The sequence below is a fragment of the Triturus cristatus genome, chromosome 11 (assembly GCF_964204655.1).
Source record: "Triturus cristatus chromosome 11, aTriCri1.1, whole genome shotgun sequence".
NCBI classification, from domain to species: domain Eukaryota; kingdom Metazoa; phylum Chordata; class Amphibia; order Caudata; family Salamandridae; genus Triturus; species Triturus cristatus.
In genome coordinates, this window is record NC_140594.1 from 321,108,918 (window position 1) to 321,128,027 (window position 19,110).

The following is a 19,110-nucleotide window of genomic DNA, read 5'->3' on the forward strand; positions in this document are numbered from 1 at the left end:
TGGGAGCAACCATCCAACTCGACCCGCAGCCTAGCCGGGAACAGCATCGCATACTTGAACTCCATGTCTCTCAAGCGCCGTTTGATGGCCGAGAACCCCATCCGTTGCTTTTGAACCGCTTGTGTAAAGTCTGGGTAAAAGCTAACATTAGAGTTCTCAAATCGTAGTGGCCCAGCCACCCTCGACGCCTGCAGGATAGCGTCTCTATCCCGAAAATTAAAAAGTCGGGCAATGATAGGCCGTGGGGGGGCACCCACCTTGGGCGCACCCCCCGGAATCCTGAGGGCCCGTTCCACAGCAAAGAACTTGCACAGCCCTTTGGGTGCTAGATGAGTCACCACCAGATCCTCCACAAAAAGATCCACAGCAGACTCCTCCGACCGTTCGGGCACGCCGATAATGCGGACGTTGTTCCGTCTGGCCCTGCCTTCGGAGTCCTCAAGGCGACGATCGGTCAGGTCACTGGCGAGCTGCAACCGCCGCACCGTCGTCTGCAAGGCGGCCACATCTACCGTTAGGTTCGATGCTGCTTGGGTCAATGAGTCGACCCGGTCATTGGTTTTCGACAGGTCCGCTCTGACCAAGGTGACATCGATAAGCACCGAGTCCAATTTGTTAGCCAGAGTATCCAATTGCTGGTTCACAGTCACCTTCATCTCCTCAATGGCCCCCATGACATCCAACAGGGTCAATTCGGATGATGCGCCCGAGGCCTCCTTGGGCGGCTCAGGCGATTTACGCGATCCACTAGGGGATACCTTTGGCTGTGCATAGCGGTCCATATTGTTGGCCTGGGAATAGGCTCCCCTCCGGGTAGATTTGGGTTTCAGTTTGTCGCCGTCCACTCTCGCCATCATCGTCAGCGATCAGCAACGTCAGCACCCTCCAGCACCCGGAGGCAGGCCAGGAGATCCGGGCCGCCAACTGAACGAGGCCCGTTTACAGCTCAAGACTAGGCCTTGCACTCCGTACCCTGCGCAGCTCTCCCAATGTCCCACGCATCAGTTTCAGTAGCTCAACTCGAAACCGAAAGTGAAAGCACGGGGTCCGGGGCAGGCCCAGCCTGGCATGCCGCTGTTGTTCAATTCGCAGCCGGGCACCTCACCAACCCGAGTTGGGCACCAAGGCCGGAGAAGGTCGCAAACTTCAGATCGCCAAAAAACATGTTCCCGGAGTCCAATTTCGATTCGGAAAACGAGTGGCACCTTAGCGCAAGATCATAAACAGAAGCCCATCGAAAAAATCAGGATTATGACAGGATAGACGTGGGAGGTTGCGGAGGCCCTCGGTAGCCACAAGCCTACGCGGCCATCTTGGTTGCGCGCTAGGCTCCTCCCCCTAATATTGAGTTTTTAATATCACGTCGCAGAAATATTGTGATGCAGGAATATCGTTGAAAAAATACAGTTTTTTAAGGTAGGTAATATCTTTTTCAAGAATATCTTTGTTAATATTAACAATATTATAGTTGTAAAAAATATTGTTTAATTATTTTATGTGTTTTAAATAATATTGTAATTGTATATGTTATATATTGCTTGTATAATTGTTAATGTTTTTAAATATAGTTTGTAATTTTAAGTTAATTATCATTTTAATGTAATTGCAATTTATATTATCGTAGTGAGTCGTGAGGTTTATAGGGGTAAAGAGTGGGAAGTATATTAGGCATAATTAATCAATAAATAATTTGTAATTAATGTTAATTACTTAATTGATATTTATGTAATTTGTATGCATATTTTTTGAAGTTATATTTTATGTGCAGGTTGTTGGGTTTGTAGGAGCATAGGGTGGGAAGCCAATTAAGTAATAATGGATCCATAATTATGAAATAATTATTACTCATTTTTAATTGATAATTATGTAAATTGTGTAATTATTTTTGTTATATGTGATTTTTATATGAATAGTTTATATTTTTGTTCAATTAATACATGTGTTAAAATATGGTATGTGTGAGGAAGTGAAGTACTTTCCCTACTGTTGCACAGATTGGAGTGGAAATGGTAACCTTTAACCCGCTCTAGTCCAACACTACCCTACTGTTGCACTGACTGGAGTGGGAATAGTAAATATTACCCCTCCTGAGTCCCATACTTTCCCTCCTGTTGCACCGACTGGAGTGGGAATGGTATATTTATAATTTCTAAAATTTTATAATTATTTGTTTGTGTATTTAATTTAAAATGTTTATATTAAAAAATGTATGTTATTTTAAAGATATTTTTAGTAAATCATTTCTTCTATTGTTAATTTTTATGGATAATTAAAGTGGCAATGTTTTAAAAGTTGTTTCCAGTTTGTTATAGTATATATATTTTTTTAATATATAAATAAAGATACATATACACTTGTTATATTACATTTAAAAAGTACATAGAAATCATAATATAAATTAAAATTAATATTTATAATTATAGTTTTACATTATATGTGTACATAAACATACACACATGCATATATGTGTGTATTTTAATAGGAATATGTCCATTTTTAGCCTTAATTACTAAAACATATTTAATACCATTATATTAATGTTACAAGTTAAAATATTTACTATATTACCTACTGGCGGTCGCCAGTAGGTAGTTATAGTTAGGACCACGTTTCCATAGGAAATCCGCAACATTCTATTTTGAATAACTTTGGCGCCGGTCGACGAATCCTCGCGAATTTTTCAAAATAGGTGGGGCGCTACGCTCCGCTCCTACCCTGAAAGTCTCGGGGGGATTCGTCAAGCGGGGGCTGAGATAAAAGGGGGGTCCCAAAACGCGTTTTTCCCATGCATTTTTCCATAGGACCTTTAGACAGGGCTACAGCCCGAACGGCTGAACAGAATTACTAGAAATTTGGCAGAGAGGTAGTCCTCAGGTCAAGGAAGTGCCTTTTGTAGGTTTGGTGTAAATCTGTTCAGTAGATTCTGAGAAAATAGCCTTTAAATCAATATATATATCTGAGCCAGCTTACGGTGCGCTTATGGTACGCTTACCGTACGCGTACGGTGGCGTGCGCGAGCGCGATTCTGATTGGCTCTTAGATCTTAGTAAACATTCGAATCGGCCGAAACCAGGAAGCGGCGGCCGCCATTTTCTCTCTCGCACTGAGAGTGATGTTTAAAATATAAAGGACAAAAACATGTAAAGGGGCTGTTTAGACAGCTCCCACACACATAGCCATGTTGAGGGACTCCCCAAAGATCCCTCAAGGGCAAAAACGGAATTGTTATTTTTTCGCTAATTTCGCCGATTAAGCTTACCGTACGCGTACGGTAAAAAATTCTAAAAAAAAAAAAATTATCGACACTCTCCCCACCCCGTGTGCAATTGGTGGCCGAAGGCCCCCAATTGTGCATGGCTTATTTTTCATGAGATAAACTATAATATTTAAAAAAAATATATTATTTAAAAAAAAAATAATAAAAAAAAAAATTATCCACACTCTCTCCACCCCGTGTGCAAATGGTGCCCGAAGGCTTATAAAAATTACGAAAAATTAAAATATTACCTTTCAAAACGAAGTGCATCATATGTCCTCCATGTGCGCACGGTGCGCGAAGCGCATCGTGCGTACATGGCCCATCTAGCGTAACGTGGGCACGCGGTGCGCGTAGCGCACCGCGTGCCCACCGTGCGTGCACGGCACTAACTGCGTAAAGTGGACGCGCGGTGCGCGAAGCGCACCGCGTGCTTTCTGTGCGCGCACCGTGCGCGCACGGAACGAACTGCGTTAAGTGGGCGCGCACGCCACGAATGGCGTAAAGTAACTTAGCATTTAAAAAAACGTACAAATTCACTGAAAAAACCATAGGTTTCACATACGTTATAGTTAGGAATTAGCATTTAAAAAACCTTGCAAATTCACTGAAAAAACCATAGGTTTCACACATGTTATAGTTAGCGGAAATTTTACTGATAAAAAAACCAATGAAATTCCCCCGTTATAGTTACTGTAGGCAACTATAACTCACGCGACCGCAATCTTCTGCTGATGACATATGTGTCTTTATGAAAAAAAAATATTTGTAATATATGTATAGCTAAAAATGTATGGAAGAAGACATGGGCAAATAAGTGTCTAAATACAGTATTAGCATCAGCAGAGGATTGCGGTCACTTGAGTTATAGTTGCCTACAGTAACTATAACGGGGGAATTTCATTGGTTTTTTATCAGTAAAATTTCCGCTAACTATAACATGTGTGAAACCTATGGTTTTTTCAGTGAATATATATATATATATATATTATATATAAATAATCAATATTTATGTATATATTTTTATGATACAAGTGTAAAACGATATTTTTTCAATATTTTGTAATTACCTTTATATGTATAGAAAAACAATATTTTTGTGATCAGTATTTTTGACATGATAATGCGGTAGCACAATATTTATGGCTTAGATGTAATGTCAGTGAACCCCCTGCCCTCTGGTCGATTCTGGCTAACAGTAAGCACAAATATTATCTCTTGATCATAGAAGTCACCCCTTGGCATCCAGAAACCAGTCTGTTCTCTGTAATGCCTTAGAACTCATTGACTAAAGCTTTCTTCACAGGGTTAAACATGTAATCTGCTTTAACTGCAGTGTTACACCATTTGAGACACAGAATGCATGCTCACACGGTGCCTGGTCTTCAAGGTGTTCACATTTAGGGCCTTTTTATGATTGGACCGACTTAGCCATGGTGGCGGTGTGGGCACAGCCACAACGTCAGTCTGACCACCCCATTACAACTTGGGTGGTCGGGCCGCATTAGCACTGCCGCAACCACTAGGTTCAGAGATCCCTGGCAGTGTTGTGGCGGTCTGGAGGCCACAATATGCTTGGTGGAGCTGCTGTGGCCCTGCCTAGCATATTACAAGTTTCCTCCCCACCATACTTTTAATGGCAGTGCGACTGCCATGAAAGTGTGGCGGTGAGGAAACAAAGGGTGCCCTACAGGGCCCCTTGTGCCTCTGCGCCATGGGGTGCATGCAGGGGGAGGCACATGTTGTGTCCACTTGTCTGCAGGCACCCCAAGTTCCTGCTGGGCATGGACTAAACAGTCCATGCCCTCCAAGAACTGCCTTTGGTGCTCCCATTGAGGTGCCTTCCGTGAGACCGCCAAAGAACTGCCAGAGACTTTAAAATGGTACACTGAAGGGTGTTTTTCATAGCTTTGTCAGTCGCGGAGCGGAACAGCGGGGTGGCAGCACCGCTCGGAGACCGCCAATGTCATATTAAGACACTTAGTCTACATTTCCTACCCTTCTACCATGTCCAGCGTTTTAGGCAGTGTGGGTTTCATGAACAACTGAAAATTCGTATTTTAATAATATCTCTCACAAACCCACTACAAAACAAACTATTGGCTGCGTGTGATCTCCGTTTTCCGCAGAAATAGATTTTTCTATATTTTTTCACACAAAAAAATAAAGTGGGTTTAAGGCCTAGGTCTATTCGGCATTTCCAGGCCCACTTATTGCATCATGAAGACTTCTGAAAATGCGACCACTTCTGTACCCATAGAATGCAATAGCATGTTTGCATCTTATCATCGGAATGCCCCCTTTAATGTCACTATGCATACCTCAAACCATTTATTCTTGCACACACGGGCACTAGAATTCCTATTATAGTTGGTAGAAAATGTACTCGTGGTGACACCTCTTGTGCCATGTCAAACACCAGACAAACATAGGGAAAATTGCAAAAATGGAGAACACCAGCCTAACGTAACCAGGGTGATGAAACATGATTTTCGGAAACCACCTTTACGAGAAAAAGCCATTTCCAGGAAATTCTTAAAAATGATGTGAAAAAATATATCAGGCTTGGGTTATAATCCTGGATCCGGTATATTATAAAATATATTACAAATATCTTAAAATTCCTAAAATATTAGGAACTGTAATAATAATTACTTAAATTGAAAGAGTTATAGAAGTTTTTTCAACTGTCTTCCGTGACCCGGATGGAAAAAGCAGAAGAGGACCTAAAAAGAGAAAGCAGAAACAGATGAGAACTCATACAAGATGTAAAAGAAAAACAAGCAAAGTAATCAGAAGACTTGAAAATGAAGGAAAAGAGAGGTGAAAATAAAATTTGATAGGAGACAGACGGGTTTTAAGAACCTGGGAAAAGTAGTTGCAAGAGCTTCCTTCATGTGTGTACAATGTGGGGTCATGGTCTGTGGAGTGAAAGCTCGGGTCCCTTCGCCCAAAAATGGGAGATAAAGGGGAAGATCCTCCTATATAGAGACAGAATGAAAAGTCACATCAGGAGTAGAGGGTGGGTGGGTAAATAGGAAGAGGAAGAACATTCATTCAAGAACACAAGAACAAACAGGAGGCTCTAAAGGCGCAGAACAGTTCTGACAACCTGGAGAATGCCATTCAAGTTGAAACATTCATTGAAACCAGTTTGATGAAAACAGGTTGCCAGAACCGGTTTTAACAAGTTTGTTTTTTGTTGAGTTCACACAGAAAGGATTTCTCAACGAAAAAGCGAACCGGAAAAACACAGAACTGGAAAAACATGAAGTGTTCCTAGTGGAAAGAATGTATATAATTAAAGAAGGCGCCACTGTTTGGTTCTATGAAACTGCAGATTGGCAAAACAAGACGTGAACATAAAAAATGTAGCCCATATTGTCTGGTTCAAAATATTTCAGCGCTGACTATCAACACGTGTGTAAATGTTGCCTTTGTTTATTTGCATTTAGTTTTTTGTATTCTTGTTGGATGGGGCATTTACCTTTCTGCCTTAGCTACTACCTGCGTAATTTCCTCTCTTGCTCCCCCTTGGCACTCAACAATACCTTTTATGCCTTCTCTACTGTCCTTCACCTCTGCCTGCACCGAACTACGCAGAGTTCTTACTCTTCAGCATTTGCCTCTGAATGACATCCTTCTGGGTCATGTGCCTGCAACCTTGCCCACCATTATCCCTCCCAGTTTCTAGCTTATTGTGTCACTCTTTTTAGACTGTCCAAACTGGGGCATCTGGTTAAGGGGCCTGCTAGGGCTAGGAAGAGCTTAGGTATAGCCTTCCTGAAATTTCACCCTGACCTCCTCCAGTTTCCTTTAGTAATTTTTCCATTTCCTGATCTGACCCACTGAGGGACGCCAAGATACTACTCTAGTGCACCCATTTACCAATCTACACCGGAATCAACAAAACCCTGCTACACAAGCTCCAAACCATTCAGAACACCGCAGCCAGACTCATCCCCAGAACCCAACGAGCACATGGCCCACCACCTATGAGACCTCCACTGGCTCCCCATTGAGAAGAGAGTAACCTTCAAGCTACTCACCCATGCCTACAAATCCCTCCACAATATCAGACCCAAATACCTCAACAAAAGAGTCTCCTTCCACGTACCCAAAAGGAACCTCCGCTCCGCCGACCTCGCTGTGGCAGAGTACCTCAAGACCTGGCTCTTCGACTGATCCGGAGCTGCACCCTCCACCTCGCCCCCCTAGCGCCTTGAGACCCTCACAGTTGAGTAGCGCGCTTCATAATCCCCCGATTGATTGATTGATGTGTATTCCAACATTGATATATCTAATAGATAGCTCTTGGAAGGTGAGCTTTTCTTGGTTTGCACCCCCTACACTCATGGCCAAATCCTACAGACTGGTAATAACAAGGTGGTTTGGGGGAGCTGTGACTTCTGTGGATGGCACATCATTCACTCATGGGCGAACTGCAGAGATTTCACTGAGGACTTTGGAGACCAGTAAGCAAAGTGTGACTCTGTCAATGTGTAATATTTGGAGGTCTTTGCCAGGAAGTTCCCATGAGGAAGAATTGGCTTAGTTTTGCATAATAATGTAAGATGGAATCATCTTGTTTGAGATTTGTTCTTGATATGATCCTTGGGGGATAGAGAAGGGTCAATGAGGAAGCCCTTAGATTTAGCAGAGGATGAAAGGCTTGGATGAAGCTTTATAAGTTTATATTGTTGAACAAATCCTTAATGATGCGCTTGAGGATTTCTCCAATAAAGAGAACACACTTGGTCTGTGTTGGGGCGAAGCTTTAGATAAACTGTGGAGGTCCATGTTTGAAGGGCTTTCTGTTCAGGCTCTGACTTTAAGGATGCTGTAGTTTTAGGGGAAGATACTACCCTTTGATACCCGGCTAGGAGGTGACTGATGGTTGGTAGCAGCTGATCATAGTTTAGGCACAGATATTGCCTACTATAACTGGGTTCTACCTCCATGATGTGTTGGGGCGCAGTGAGACCATGGCACAGTAGATTTGTGTGCAACATGGAGACTATGTGCATTGTAAATGGAGTGTTTCACCAGGAGCCCACTTGCAGTGAAACTGGTGTCCCTACTGTGGAAACAAAGGTCTGAAGGGCTACACAAAATTATTGTTCCCCGCCAGCCTGCCTGTGTGTTTTCCTAGGGACATAACATGATTTTGTTCTTTATAGAGCATAAAAAAAGTCATGCATTTTTTTAGCTTATATTTACCCTTTGCTATTATCACTTTTCATATCTCTCGGTTTGTACATGAATTGCTTACTTTGTGTAAAATTTCATTACATGGTTTGGCTTCACTTTTTTCAAGTTGGCCATGGTAACCATAAGACACTGGCGATCTTCCTTATGGAAATTGTTTCAAACGTTGGCAATTCTTTTTACCAAATTTCACCAAATTTCAAGTAACTCCAATAGTGCATGAAGAACATCATAGTACTATACATCAGGCTCGCATATAGTATTCTCATGCGGATCATCAGCCTTCACGTCTGTTATATTGAACGGACCTATGAACATTGAGTGTGTACCCTTTCCAGGTGCTGAGGAAAGTCCCCAATGTCGTTATCGCTGACATAGAGCAAACAGGGAATGATGCTCCTCTTCTTGAGGAGAGTGATTAAGGTGCTATGTAGACAGAAAACATTGTTCATCTGGATCCATTTAATTTAATGTGCAAGTTGGATGTTCCGCAAATGGAGGAAAGGAGTGCCCAAGCCCTTTCCTTCGCAGAACAGCTGTGATGTCAGAGGCTATTATTATTGATGAGATTCTGTGTCTGCATCTACTCTGTGCTGGATGAGCTCCCAGGCCCACAATATAATTCATTCGTAGCCCACCTACTTCTTTTCTCTGTTGTAGCAGAATAAAAAGAGAGAGACTGTTTCCCTGTCATTGCTGTGAGCTGGGCCTTGCATGCAACCTGAATTCACCAGCTCATGTATACATGCTCATGTAGAACTTATAGCCTAACTGCACGCACCAGGAGGGTTCATCTAGACTATCCAGATGCTAGATAAGGCCATCATCAATAACATAAATATTAAAAAGAAGAGAGTGATAACCCCGAGTGGCTTCTGCATGTTTAATAGCGTTACGGGGGAGTCAAATGACATGAGTGCTTGACTGCTAGTGGTCTCTGTTGATACTGATGCATGTTGCCCCTGCAAATTCAGGCCTAAATTGTGCCTTTTAATTTGACATTGGGATGTATCTCTCTCTGTGCTCTCTGTATGCTAGATGCCATGAAAAGCGATAGGTGACTTACTGCAAGCCCAGATTGACACACGATTCCACTGTGCTCAACATAGCAGACATAAATAATAAAAGATTACAGTTCTGGCCTCCTATAATTAGCTGTGGTGGGACAGGCCAGGCACTATTCAGGGGACAGAGCCCTAAATAGACACTCAGACAGAACTCTATGCCGACCTGGAGGCTGTCCCTGTGCTGAGATTCCATCAATCATGATTTCTGCTCACAGAGCGGGAAGTTTCTTTAAACTGCGTAAAACGATGACTTATCAAAATCGTCCAATGTCAACAGAAAGAAAGCATGCACGGCCGGCACAGGTAAGAGCAGTGGGGCGGGGGGGGGGGGAGGGGGGGGGGGCGGGGAGTCGAAAGACGACAGGATAGGTAAAATGTAATAAAAAATAAATAAAACCAATTACCTTGCGCTCGCCGCATTGCCGACACACCGATGCGGCAAGCGAAATGTAAGTGGCTTTTATTTATTTTATCTTACCTATCCTGTCGTCAGTCGACTCCCCCGGACCGCGCCCCACCACCCTTACCAGGTGCTTATCCGTGACGGCAGCACCTGAAAACATGCAGTGTATTCCTCAGAGTCCACCCTGCCAGGGTCTCCTACACATGAAGATCAGAAGTTTTGTTTGTAGTCCATCAAGAGAAATTTACTTTTTTGGGCTTCTTTCACCAAGAACTGATTTTTGGCTTTCATTATGCACTGGAAATGCGGTTGTCCTGGTGCCCGCAGGGCGCCCTAGAAGGGCTGGCCTCTAGTGCCAGCTAGGCACCAGCCCACCCCCCTTCTGCTAGGGGGCACCTCGGGGAGGGGTCCCCCCCACTCCTAGCAGCCAGTGGCTTCGGCACGCAGGGCGCGTCACTTCCGGGGCACGAGGAACGAGGGGGGGGGTATATAGGCCTCCCCCCACCCTCTGACCTTCCTCTTTTTACGCCCTGGACACGCCGCAGGTCTTCGTTTCACTACGGACAAGTCTCTGTGGTGCGCGTGGTACTCACCCGGAAGTGCTAAGGTCGTATTGCGGTAAATCGGTGGCACTGTTGGTCCCAGTGGCGAACAAGCGTTTCACCCTCAATGAGAAGCCGTCAGCGTCGAGCCCTAGACACGCCGCCTCTACCCCCTCGATCTGGAGCAGACCCGTTCGGAGGTAAGTGCAGGCCTTGCGCCCCCCCCCACCCCAAGCCGTATCACCCCTTTCGGGTGATTTTGGCGGGCGGTCTAGCCTCGGCTGGAGGCTGCCGGGTACAGGGGGGCAGCAGGATGCAGCTCCGGCCAGGGCACGCAGCCGGTTTTGCTTCGGGCCAGCCTGCATGCGGGGATGCATTGCCATCCGCAGACTTGCCCCGCCTTGGTGCGCGGCGCCCCGGTCTGCCCCGGGGGTCGTGTTTGGGCGTGTTGGTAGTGGGCATGCGGGAGACCTCGAAGGGCTCGGCCATGCAGTCCGTGTGCCGCCCCCCACCCCTCACGGCCGCGCAGCTGCTGCTTGTAAGTGCTGCCGTGGTATGGCGACCGAGCCGGCCCACACTGAGGCGGGGAGTCCGGGCCGAGCCTAGCAGGATTGAGGTTGCTCGGCACTGGCTGGGATCTCCCCAGTGCTGCTTTACATCTATGGTGTCCTGCTGCCCCCCGTATCCGCGGACCAGATTTGCTGAGACTTAGCCAATATCCTGGAATGTGAGCGAGAGGGGGGTCTGGCGGTTTTGCCCGACGAGGTCGAGTTTGCGGCCGTGTCACCGGGGTCTGCCTTCACCGGCACGGCCTGGTCCCCCTTTCCATGACCGCCCCCCTTGGGCTACGGGCAGAGTGGGGAGACAAAGTCGGTCAGAGGGTTTGTTGGCCATATGTGGGGCACCGCGGGCAATCATGGTTATTACCTGGGCAGGGTCCTGGTTACGTTGTGCGGTGGGATCCAGGGTGGGCAGGCCGGACGCGAGGATGATGGGCCTTCCTACAGGTGGAGCCAGGCATCCAACATTGGAGGAGGGGTGTGGGCTTCAGGCCCGGGCATCCCATCACTATCGTGGCCTGCTGGCATTGGGCAGAGGGGAGGGGTCTGCGATGCGGGTCCCCCACCCCTCCCGTCAGGCCGCTGGCATGGCGCATGATACGGGCGGCACTGCTGCGTAGGCCCGCGGCAGCTAGGCCCAGTGAGTTAGTAGAGTGGAGGAGCTACCCCCCTCCCGGGATGGGCGTAGGCACGGCGCATGAACCTGGCATGGGGTACTGCGGGGCATGCCCAAGTTAAATAGGCCCAGTGATTTGTTTAGGGACGATACTACTAAGGCGACCAGCCTGCAGCCAGTCCCTGGGCACAGATATGTGCGGACAGCAGGATGGCTCATTGAGGCACCCGGAGCTCCTTCGGGCTGGATCACGCTATAGAGAATTCACATATTCCAGGCAGAACAGCACACTTTCCAGTTGGTTTCACAAGAGGCACCTGGATTACTTTTGAGAGGAAAGCGAGCGACTGTGCGGGCAGCACAGGCTTGCATGTCTTTACCTCGCCATATTTCATCATCCATGCTCCTTGGAGAATAGGCGCCCCTGCCATACCGATTAAATTTAGTTTGTCTCAATTACAGTCCGGGGGTACGGTCATTGGCACTGTGCAGGTCCAGCGTCCTCATAAGGATAATGAATAAAGCCTGGGCCATCAGGGCGGGGGCAGGTAGAATCACTTTTTAATGAAAGGAGGGGCAGCTGAGTATGGGGCGGGCAAATCTATCCCAGCGAGTTACCGTCCCTCGACACATCGATAGGTTGGACTCTGTCCGAGGGCATTTATTGTTGCAAGAATTCACCGCTTTCCACCATATTCGTGCTCCAGTACTATCAGCTTAGCAGGAGGAACAACTCACAAGTTCGTTCTCCTCCATAAGGGTCGAGCACAACATTGGCGCCTCGAGCTAGGTAGGCCTCCGGGTGGTGCTGCAGCACCATTTTACCATTACCAGGCCTGAAAGAACACTGTGCGATACAGTGTTATCAGAGAATATGAACAAGGCACGGTAATGGCCATGCCACGCCTTCAAGTACATTGGCCACGCCCCCTTATGAACACCCCCCGTGTTTTCATCCCACTTAACCCGGGGCTGCACATAATATATCCATCGACATCGAGAGAGAGCATTATTCTGGTGTCCCAGAGCAGGGAGGGATCTATTCCCCCCCGCAGAGGAATCTTCAATAGCCAATGTAAGGCCGGTCTGTGGATTCCCCTCTCTGTTTGAAACTCAGGAGCAGCAACATTGTCATGGTGTCAGCGGCTGTAAGTGAAAGCATTCCAACATTATATACAAAGCATAGTGCTGTCTATTTACCTTAGGCCAACAACCTGTACAAAGCCAAGAACCCTGACATGTGGCTGGTATGATGCTCTGACTGTATCATATACCTGGAAGGCGGGTGCAGAAACAGCAACATACCAGTCGGGCGACTCACCATGCTATGCAAAGAACTTTGCTGGCACAGGTTAGCCACCCCCCCCATCCCTCGTACAGAGGAGTGTAGGCTTTGCGGTTACTGCCATCCGAGGGGCTTTTGACGTTTAGTTATCGTACCCCAGCACTGTGCAGGGGGGTCTTTAGACACTTTTTCTGCTCCCAGCGTATTTCAGAGTAGTAGTGCATTGCTGCCTACCAGCAACCGTTGCCCATGTAGAGTGCTCCAGTATATGCGGCTTGGCTATACACCGGTCCCTCGCTGTCCGGTGTATGAGCAGTGTCGGTGTTTCCGCGGTGAGCCTGGGAGAATTTGCACATTGCAGGTACCCCCGAGTAATTGGTGAATAGGGCTGCTCATTGTCACAAAGGTGTAACATGACCGGAAGCCAAGATCTGTTGGTGGGAAGTTAATCACCGCTGCTTTGTGCTGCGCTGTACCGGACACTAACCGCGTGTTCAAACCTACGCAAGCGATACCACGCTTGCCTTAACCATGAATATACGTGGTTAAGGCAGTGCGCGGTCTAGCTGCTGTTCGACGGAAGCAGGAAGATGCCAGGAGGAGAGCCAGAGGACACGGTGAGGTAAGTTGGGCTAGGGCTGGGTTTGTATGGGCTGGGGGTAGTTTTCAGGGTGGGGGGGGTCATGCAGTTTTCATGCCAGAAGGGTCGGGTAGATTTCAGGGCTAGGGGGTCAGGGTAGTTTTCAGGGCTGGTGGAGGGGTCGGGGTAGTTTTTAGGGCTGGTCGGGGGGCAGGGTAGTTTTTTTAAATTAGTGGTTAGGGTGTTAGGCCCAAGGGCAGTGGAAGGGGTTGGGGTAGTTTTAGGTACAGCACAGGGGTGGATGGGGTCGGAATAGTGTATGTACAGGGTCAGGGTTTTAGGCCTCAGGGCACGCAGAGGGTAAGAGGTAGTTGGGGTAGTTTTTAGGCCTTAGGAGAAGGTGGGGTAGTTTTTGGTGGTCGGGGTAGTTTATAAATTAGGGGTTAGGGTTTTAGGCCTAAGGGCAATGGAAGGGGTTGGGTTAGTTTTAGAGACATCATGGTGGTGGGAGGGAGTCGGGTGGGAAGATTTTGGGCCTCGGGCCTGGTAGTGGGTTTGTAGCCTAGGGTGCGTTGAGGGAGGGTCGGAGTAGGGGCGACCTTAGCCACGCATGCCCTTTTAGCATGAACATTCATACCTTACCCATGAAAATGCGTGGTAAAGGAATGCGTGGTTAAGACTCATTTGTGGTTCCGGCTGCGTGGTAGAGGCAGGCGTGGTTTAACCATGCGTGCCTCTATCATACAACCACTCTTTACAGTTCACCATGGCAAAACGTTTTTATTCTCTATAGAAAGAAGGTGCCTTCTCAGGTGTTGTTTTTCTGTGACTCTAATCACCGGCCTCATCTGTCCACCACTGTTTAAGAGTTTGAGACAACATCCCCTAAAGGAACCGTCTTCAGTCCCCTGTGCAGGCGCACCTGATCTCCCGAGTTGGCTTGAGCTAGGGATAAGTCGTGGGACTGCATGGGGAAGGTGGCACTGCCAAGGGGCAGGGAAGAGCATCATTGTGTTTTTATTTTTTTAATTTATTAACAAATCCTCTTTTTCCATTTACATAGCTATAAATGCACAGTTTGTTGCGTAATACATCTTCAGTAGGTAATACCTATTAGCTAGGTACATGTGGTGGGGTACCAGAGGACAAGTGAGGCTTTGTCTCCCCGCAGGTACCTTGTTCGTTGCCTTCAAGTCATCGCAAAGCTCTGACTTTGGTTATCACTCAACAAAATTGCTTCAGTATGTGCGAGGGATTCCCACACAAACTCCCCGGGACAAAGCAATGGAATCAGTATTACAGCTGGACTAAGTGCCGCCATCCCACTTTGAAGAGTTCTTGCGGATGGTGGACAGCTCAGAAGGGTCCCTTTCCAAGACCCTGCATGGAATATGAAGCCTCAAAGATCCCCTGTACATAGTGCGTTAACTCTCCAGCTCTCTCCCACTCCAAGTTGGGGAGCCCTAAAAAACTCCTCTCGAAAGACAAATGATGAACATGTCAATAATGTATTAAGGCGACTAGCACTTCCTGGAAGCGTCGCAACAAAAGGATTACAACTACAAGTGTTCTATTGAGGCAGCATTAAGAGAAAAAAAACTGCAAACGCACACACACAGAAATAACATGCCCATACCAACACTCCCAATACCCACCTCGAATTTCTATGAAAAGCTACATTAGCACACAGACTTCATCACCTCCAAGCTGACCGTACTCACAGGTAAGAAGAAGCTGGATCTGTGGCTGGGGGGTTCCAGAGTCCTCCGTCCTATCAGCCAGCACGCATGTGTAGTTCCCTTCATCCTCTAGGCGAAGCTCCTTAATTTGCAGAGAGCTCTGATTTCCCCACTCAAAGCGCACATTCCACTTAGGCCAGGACACAGACAAGACAGGATGAGCATTGCCGATTTTAAACCAGTCCACCTTGTCGGTTCCAAGGGACACGTTTCCACAGGGCAGAGTCACATTTCCACCAACTTCTCCCACGATTATCTCTACTTTTGATCCTAGAGGAAGAGACAAATGTCAATTAATGGCTGAACAGATCACTTTGTTGATAGATTTGTCCGCTGTTTAGTTGCACTAAGGCTAACCACACAGACTCACTCCAAATCCTTCAAAAGTAGATAAAACCAAGAAATGACCAAATTGCGGATATTTTTCCTTCTAACTAAACAGATATCCGCTATCACATATAAAATATCACCCACACACAGTTGGATAACAACAAGGCATAATGAAAAACATTCCACCTTACCTATTCACAGGTCCTTTGAACAATAACTAAATAATCATAAAGTAGCATTTTAATTTAACATCTCTTTCCTAACTCACGTCCTTTCTTTTAAGGTCAGAAGACTGAGTGATGAGAGTTTTGATCACATATTTAAAAAATACTCTTACAGTTGTGGCGTTATTCCTTGCCCAGGTACGAATGCTCGCAGGAGTAAATCTTCCTAACCAGTAAATCTTTAAAAACATGGATTCTTTCATCAATTCTCCCATCTGCTTGGAGCCATACCTGAAAAGAAGCCAAACCTGAAGAGCCACATTCTCCTTGAGAGGCGACCTTCAGCGTGGGAACAGTGCACAAGCACGGAGTGGACCCGCATTACACATCACCTTTATTTATTTATTCGAAAGTTTTATATAGCGCGAACCAGACCCTTGGAAATTGATACTTGTATAGCGCACTACTCACCCGCAAGGGTCTCAAGGCGCTTGTACGAATACCGCTGTGGAACCCATCCTGGCTTTCCCTGTGAGGCGTCCACTCCTGGGCACCCCCAAGGTGGAGGCCAGGCATCCTTAGCGTTGTGGGGGCCGTTGTGGAGATTAAGCAAGCTATTGCCCAGAGTTGCAGAGTGGGACTCCATGATTGGAATGGCATCGAGGCGAGAATTATCAGGTCCGTGGAATTTGAGCCCAAGACCCGCCGAGGCGGGGAATTGAACCCTGGTCCCGGGCTAGACCTCTGCATCAGGGTCTGCCGCTCTAATCATTGAGCCACGCTTCTCAATTGCGGGTATCAGAGCGCTTTACAGGGTAGGTGTCAGAGTTGCATAGAAACAAAGAAAATAACATAGTTTCAATGCTGGTCAGTGATAGTATAAACATCCAAACATAGCTACATGGGAATAAGGTACACAGCCGGCAATACTGGGGTATTAGCCACTTGCTGGTGATTTAGTGAGGCCAGCAAATTGCAGTTTTTGCTAAATGCCACACAGTTATTATTTATTTATTTGAAAAGTTTTATAAAGCTCGAACAAGACCCATACAGGTATTAGAGCACTGTACAGAAATGGCAAAAACAGGGGTAACAAACTCAATGGGACAGTAAGTGAGGTTACAACAGAGTGGGAAACATAGCCAGTTAAGAGTTGGGTGTATCAGAGGTGCCCTAGAGCACGGTAACAGTTTAACATACCAGCAGACAATAAAGCGCATCCATGTATTACAATTAGAATCAGAAAATTAACAAAACAAGAGCATAAGAGCAAGTTGATGCTGTTAAAGTTCGTTCAAGAGTAGCTGTTTGACAAGTTTCTTGGTAAAGATATTGTGCAAGGATTGGACCTGATCTCTGGAGGTAGGGAGTTCCAGATTCTTGGAGCAAGACCGGAGAAAGTACAAATTTAAGATAATTTCTTTTTGAATCTTGGTGGTTTCAAAACTAAGGTAGACGTACTTCTAAAGTTCCCGCAAGAGCCCGAAAGTTCAAGCTTACTTGCCAGGTAGATCGAAGTGTTGTAATCTATGGCTTTATGAGTCAGGCAAGCTATCTTGAATCGTATTCTGGCTTCAATAGATAGTCAATTCAGTTGCAAAAGGTGAGGGGAGATGTGGTCATGCCTTCTGGAGCCCGTGATGAGTCTAGCCAATGCGTTCAGGGTAGCTCTGAGTGAGGCCAGGCTAGCTTTGGGAAGTCCAGCAAGGGTCACCAGACAATATTCCAACCTAGAGATAACCAAGGATTGAACCGCCTGCCTTATGTCTTCGGGGGGGGGGGGGGGGGGGGGTGAGAGGAAAGGTTTGATCTTCTTAAGGGTGTTAAGTTGAAAGCTGGCTCCCCTAATAGCTGCACGGATGTGCGCTTGCATGTTTAATTGTTTATCCAATGTGATGCCTAGAGATTTGGCAGAGTCTACGACATGAGGGGTGCAGTTCAGAGCAGTGAGTTGTTTAAGCCAATCTAGGGTAGAAGCCGAGTGATTGGGGAGAGAAATCAAAGGAAATTCAGTTTTGAGGGTATTTAACAGCAGGTGGTTCTGAGCTAACCATTGTTGGGTTTGTGCAAGTGCATCAATTAGCGTTTTTTTGTCCTCTTGAGAGGAGAGCTTCAGGTACAGTTGCGTGTCATCTGCATTCATGTGATACTGAATGTTAGCAAGGTTCAGAATGACGGAAAGTGGTTCCATAAAAAGGTTGAAGAGAGTGGGCGAAAGCGCGGATCCTTGAGGCCCTCCTATCGTGACAGGGGTACTGGAAGCAAGGGACTGGTTGATTTTGATCCTTTGTGTGCAGTTATGCAGGAAAGAGGCGAACAAATTTAGGACAGGGCCTGAGAGACCCATTCTATGATGAAGATCAATCAGGTTCTCATGTTTGACAGTATCAAAGGCTGAGGACAGGTCCGGAAGGATCAGGAGACAAGGGACATTTTGGTCAAGGGATCTCAATGAGTCATCTACAATGTGGGTTAGAGCCATTTCAGTACTGTGGCCTCCTCTGAAACCTGACTGATGGGGGTCAAGGAGTTGATATTTCTTAATGTGGTTGCTAAGCTCGGAGTGGACGCATTTTTCGAGCAACTTAGCTAGTATCATAATGCTGGTGATTGGTCTGAAGTTGTTAGGATCCCACATGTCCACATTGGGTTTCTTAGGGATGGGAGTAACTTGTCCATCTTTGAGGCAGTCCGGTATCTTTCCTTGTAAGAGGGATTCATAAATGATCCTGGACCAAAGAGGGAGAATGGCTGAATTAAGCTCTTTAAAAAGCTTGGCAGGTAAAGGATCGCTAAAATGATTGGAGGGTTTGAGGGACGCCATGATTTGTAGAAGCTCCTTGACATCAGAGAGGAGAAAGGAATTCCAAGAGGTGTTATTCTTGAGAGAACATCCTAAAGGCGAGTGTATTGCCGAGGATACTACCAGCTCAACTGGAAATGCAGATAGTTTTGGAGGCCTCAGAGTTGGAATGACAGGACCTAGCTCCAGCTTGATTTTTCTTGTTTTTTCCATAGAAGTGAACAGTGAAATCATCACCGCTAGGAAGCAAGGAAACCGGAGAAGTGCTAGGGTTGGAAGAATGGTTAGCTTGTTCCTTGATGATATCAAAGAGTTTCTTGGGACTATTTTTAGCTCCATCCAGCTGAGTCCTGAAGTGGTTTGTTTTAGCTACGCGGATGTGTTTGTTGTAAGTATTTCTCACTTTCCGAAGTTGAGTGAGACTAGTGGTGGAGGGCTTGTTTCTCCAGAGCCTCTCTGAGAGTCTAAGATTGCGCCGCTCATCATTTAGGGCACCATTAAACCAGGGTTTGGATTTTTTGACGGGAATCCTTTTGAGTTGCTTTGGTGCAATAGCA

General features: G+C 46.4%; 1 protein-coding gene across 3 annotated transcripts in view; it reads right to left on the reverse strand.

Annotated features, from left to right (window-relative positions):
- The window catches only part of VSIG10 (V-set and immunoglobulin domain containing 10), a 239,837-nt gene that overhangs the window by 115,901 nt on the left and 104,826 nt on the right, over positions 1-19,110 (reverse strand). For all 3 annotated transcript variants that reach the window (XM_085634496.1, XM_085634497.1, XM_085634498.1), the window contains exon 2: positions 15,239-15,526. In XM_085634496.1, coding sequence (XP_085490622.1) covers positions 15,239-15,526 — 288 coding nt within the window. The remainder of the gene's footprint in view (positions 1-15,238; positions 15,527-19,110) is intronic.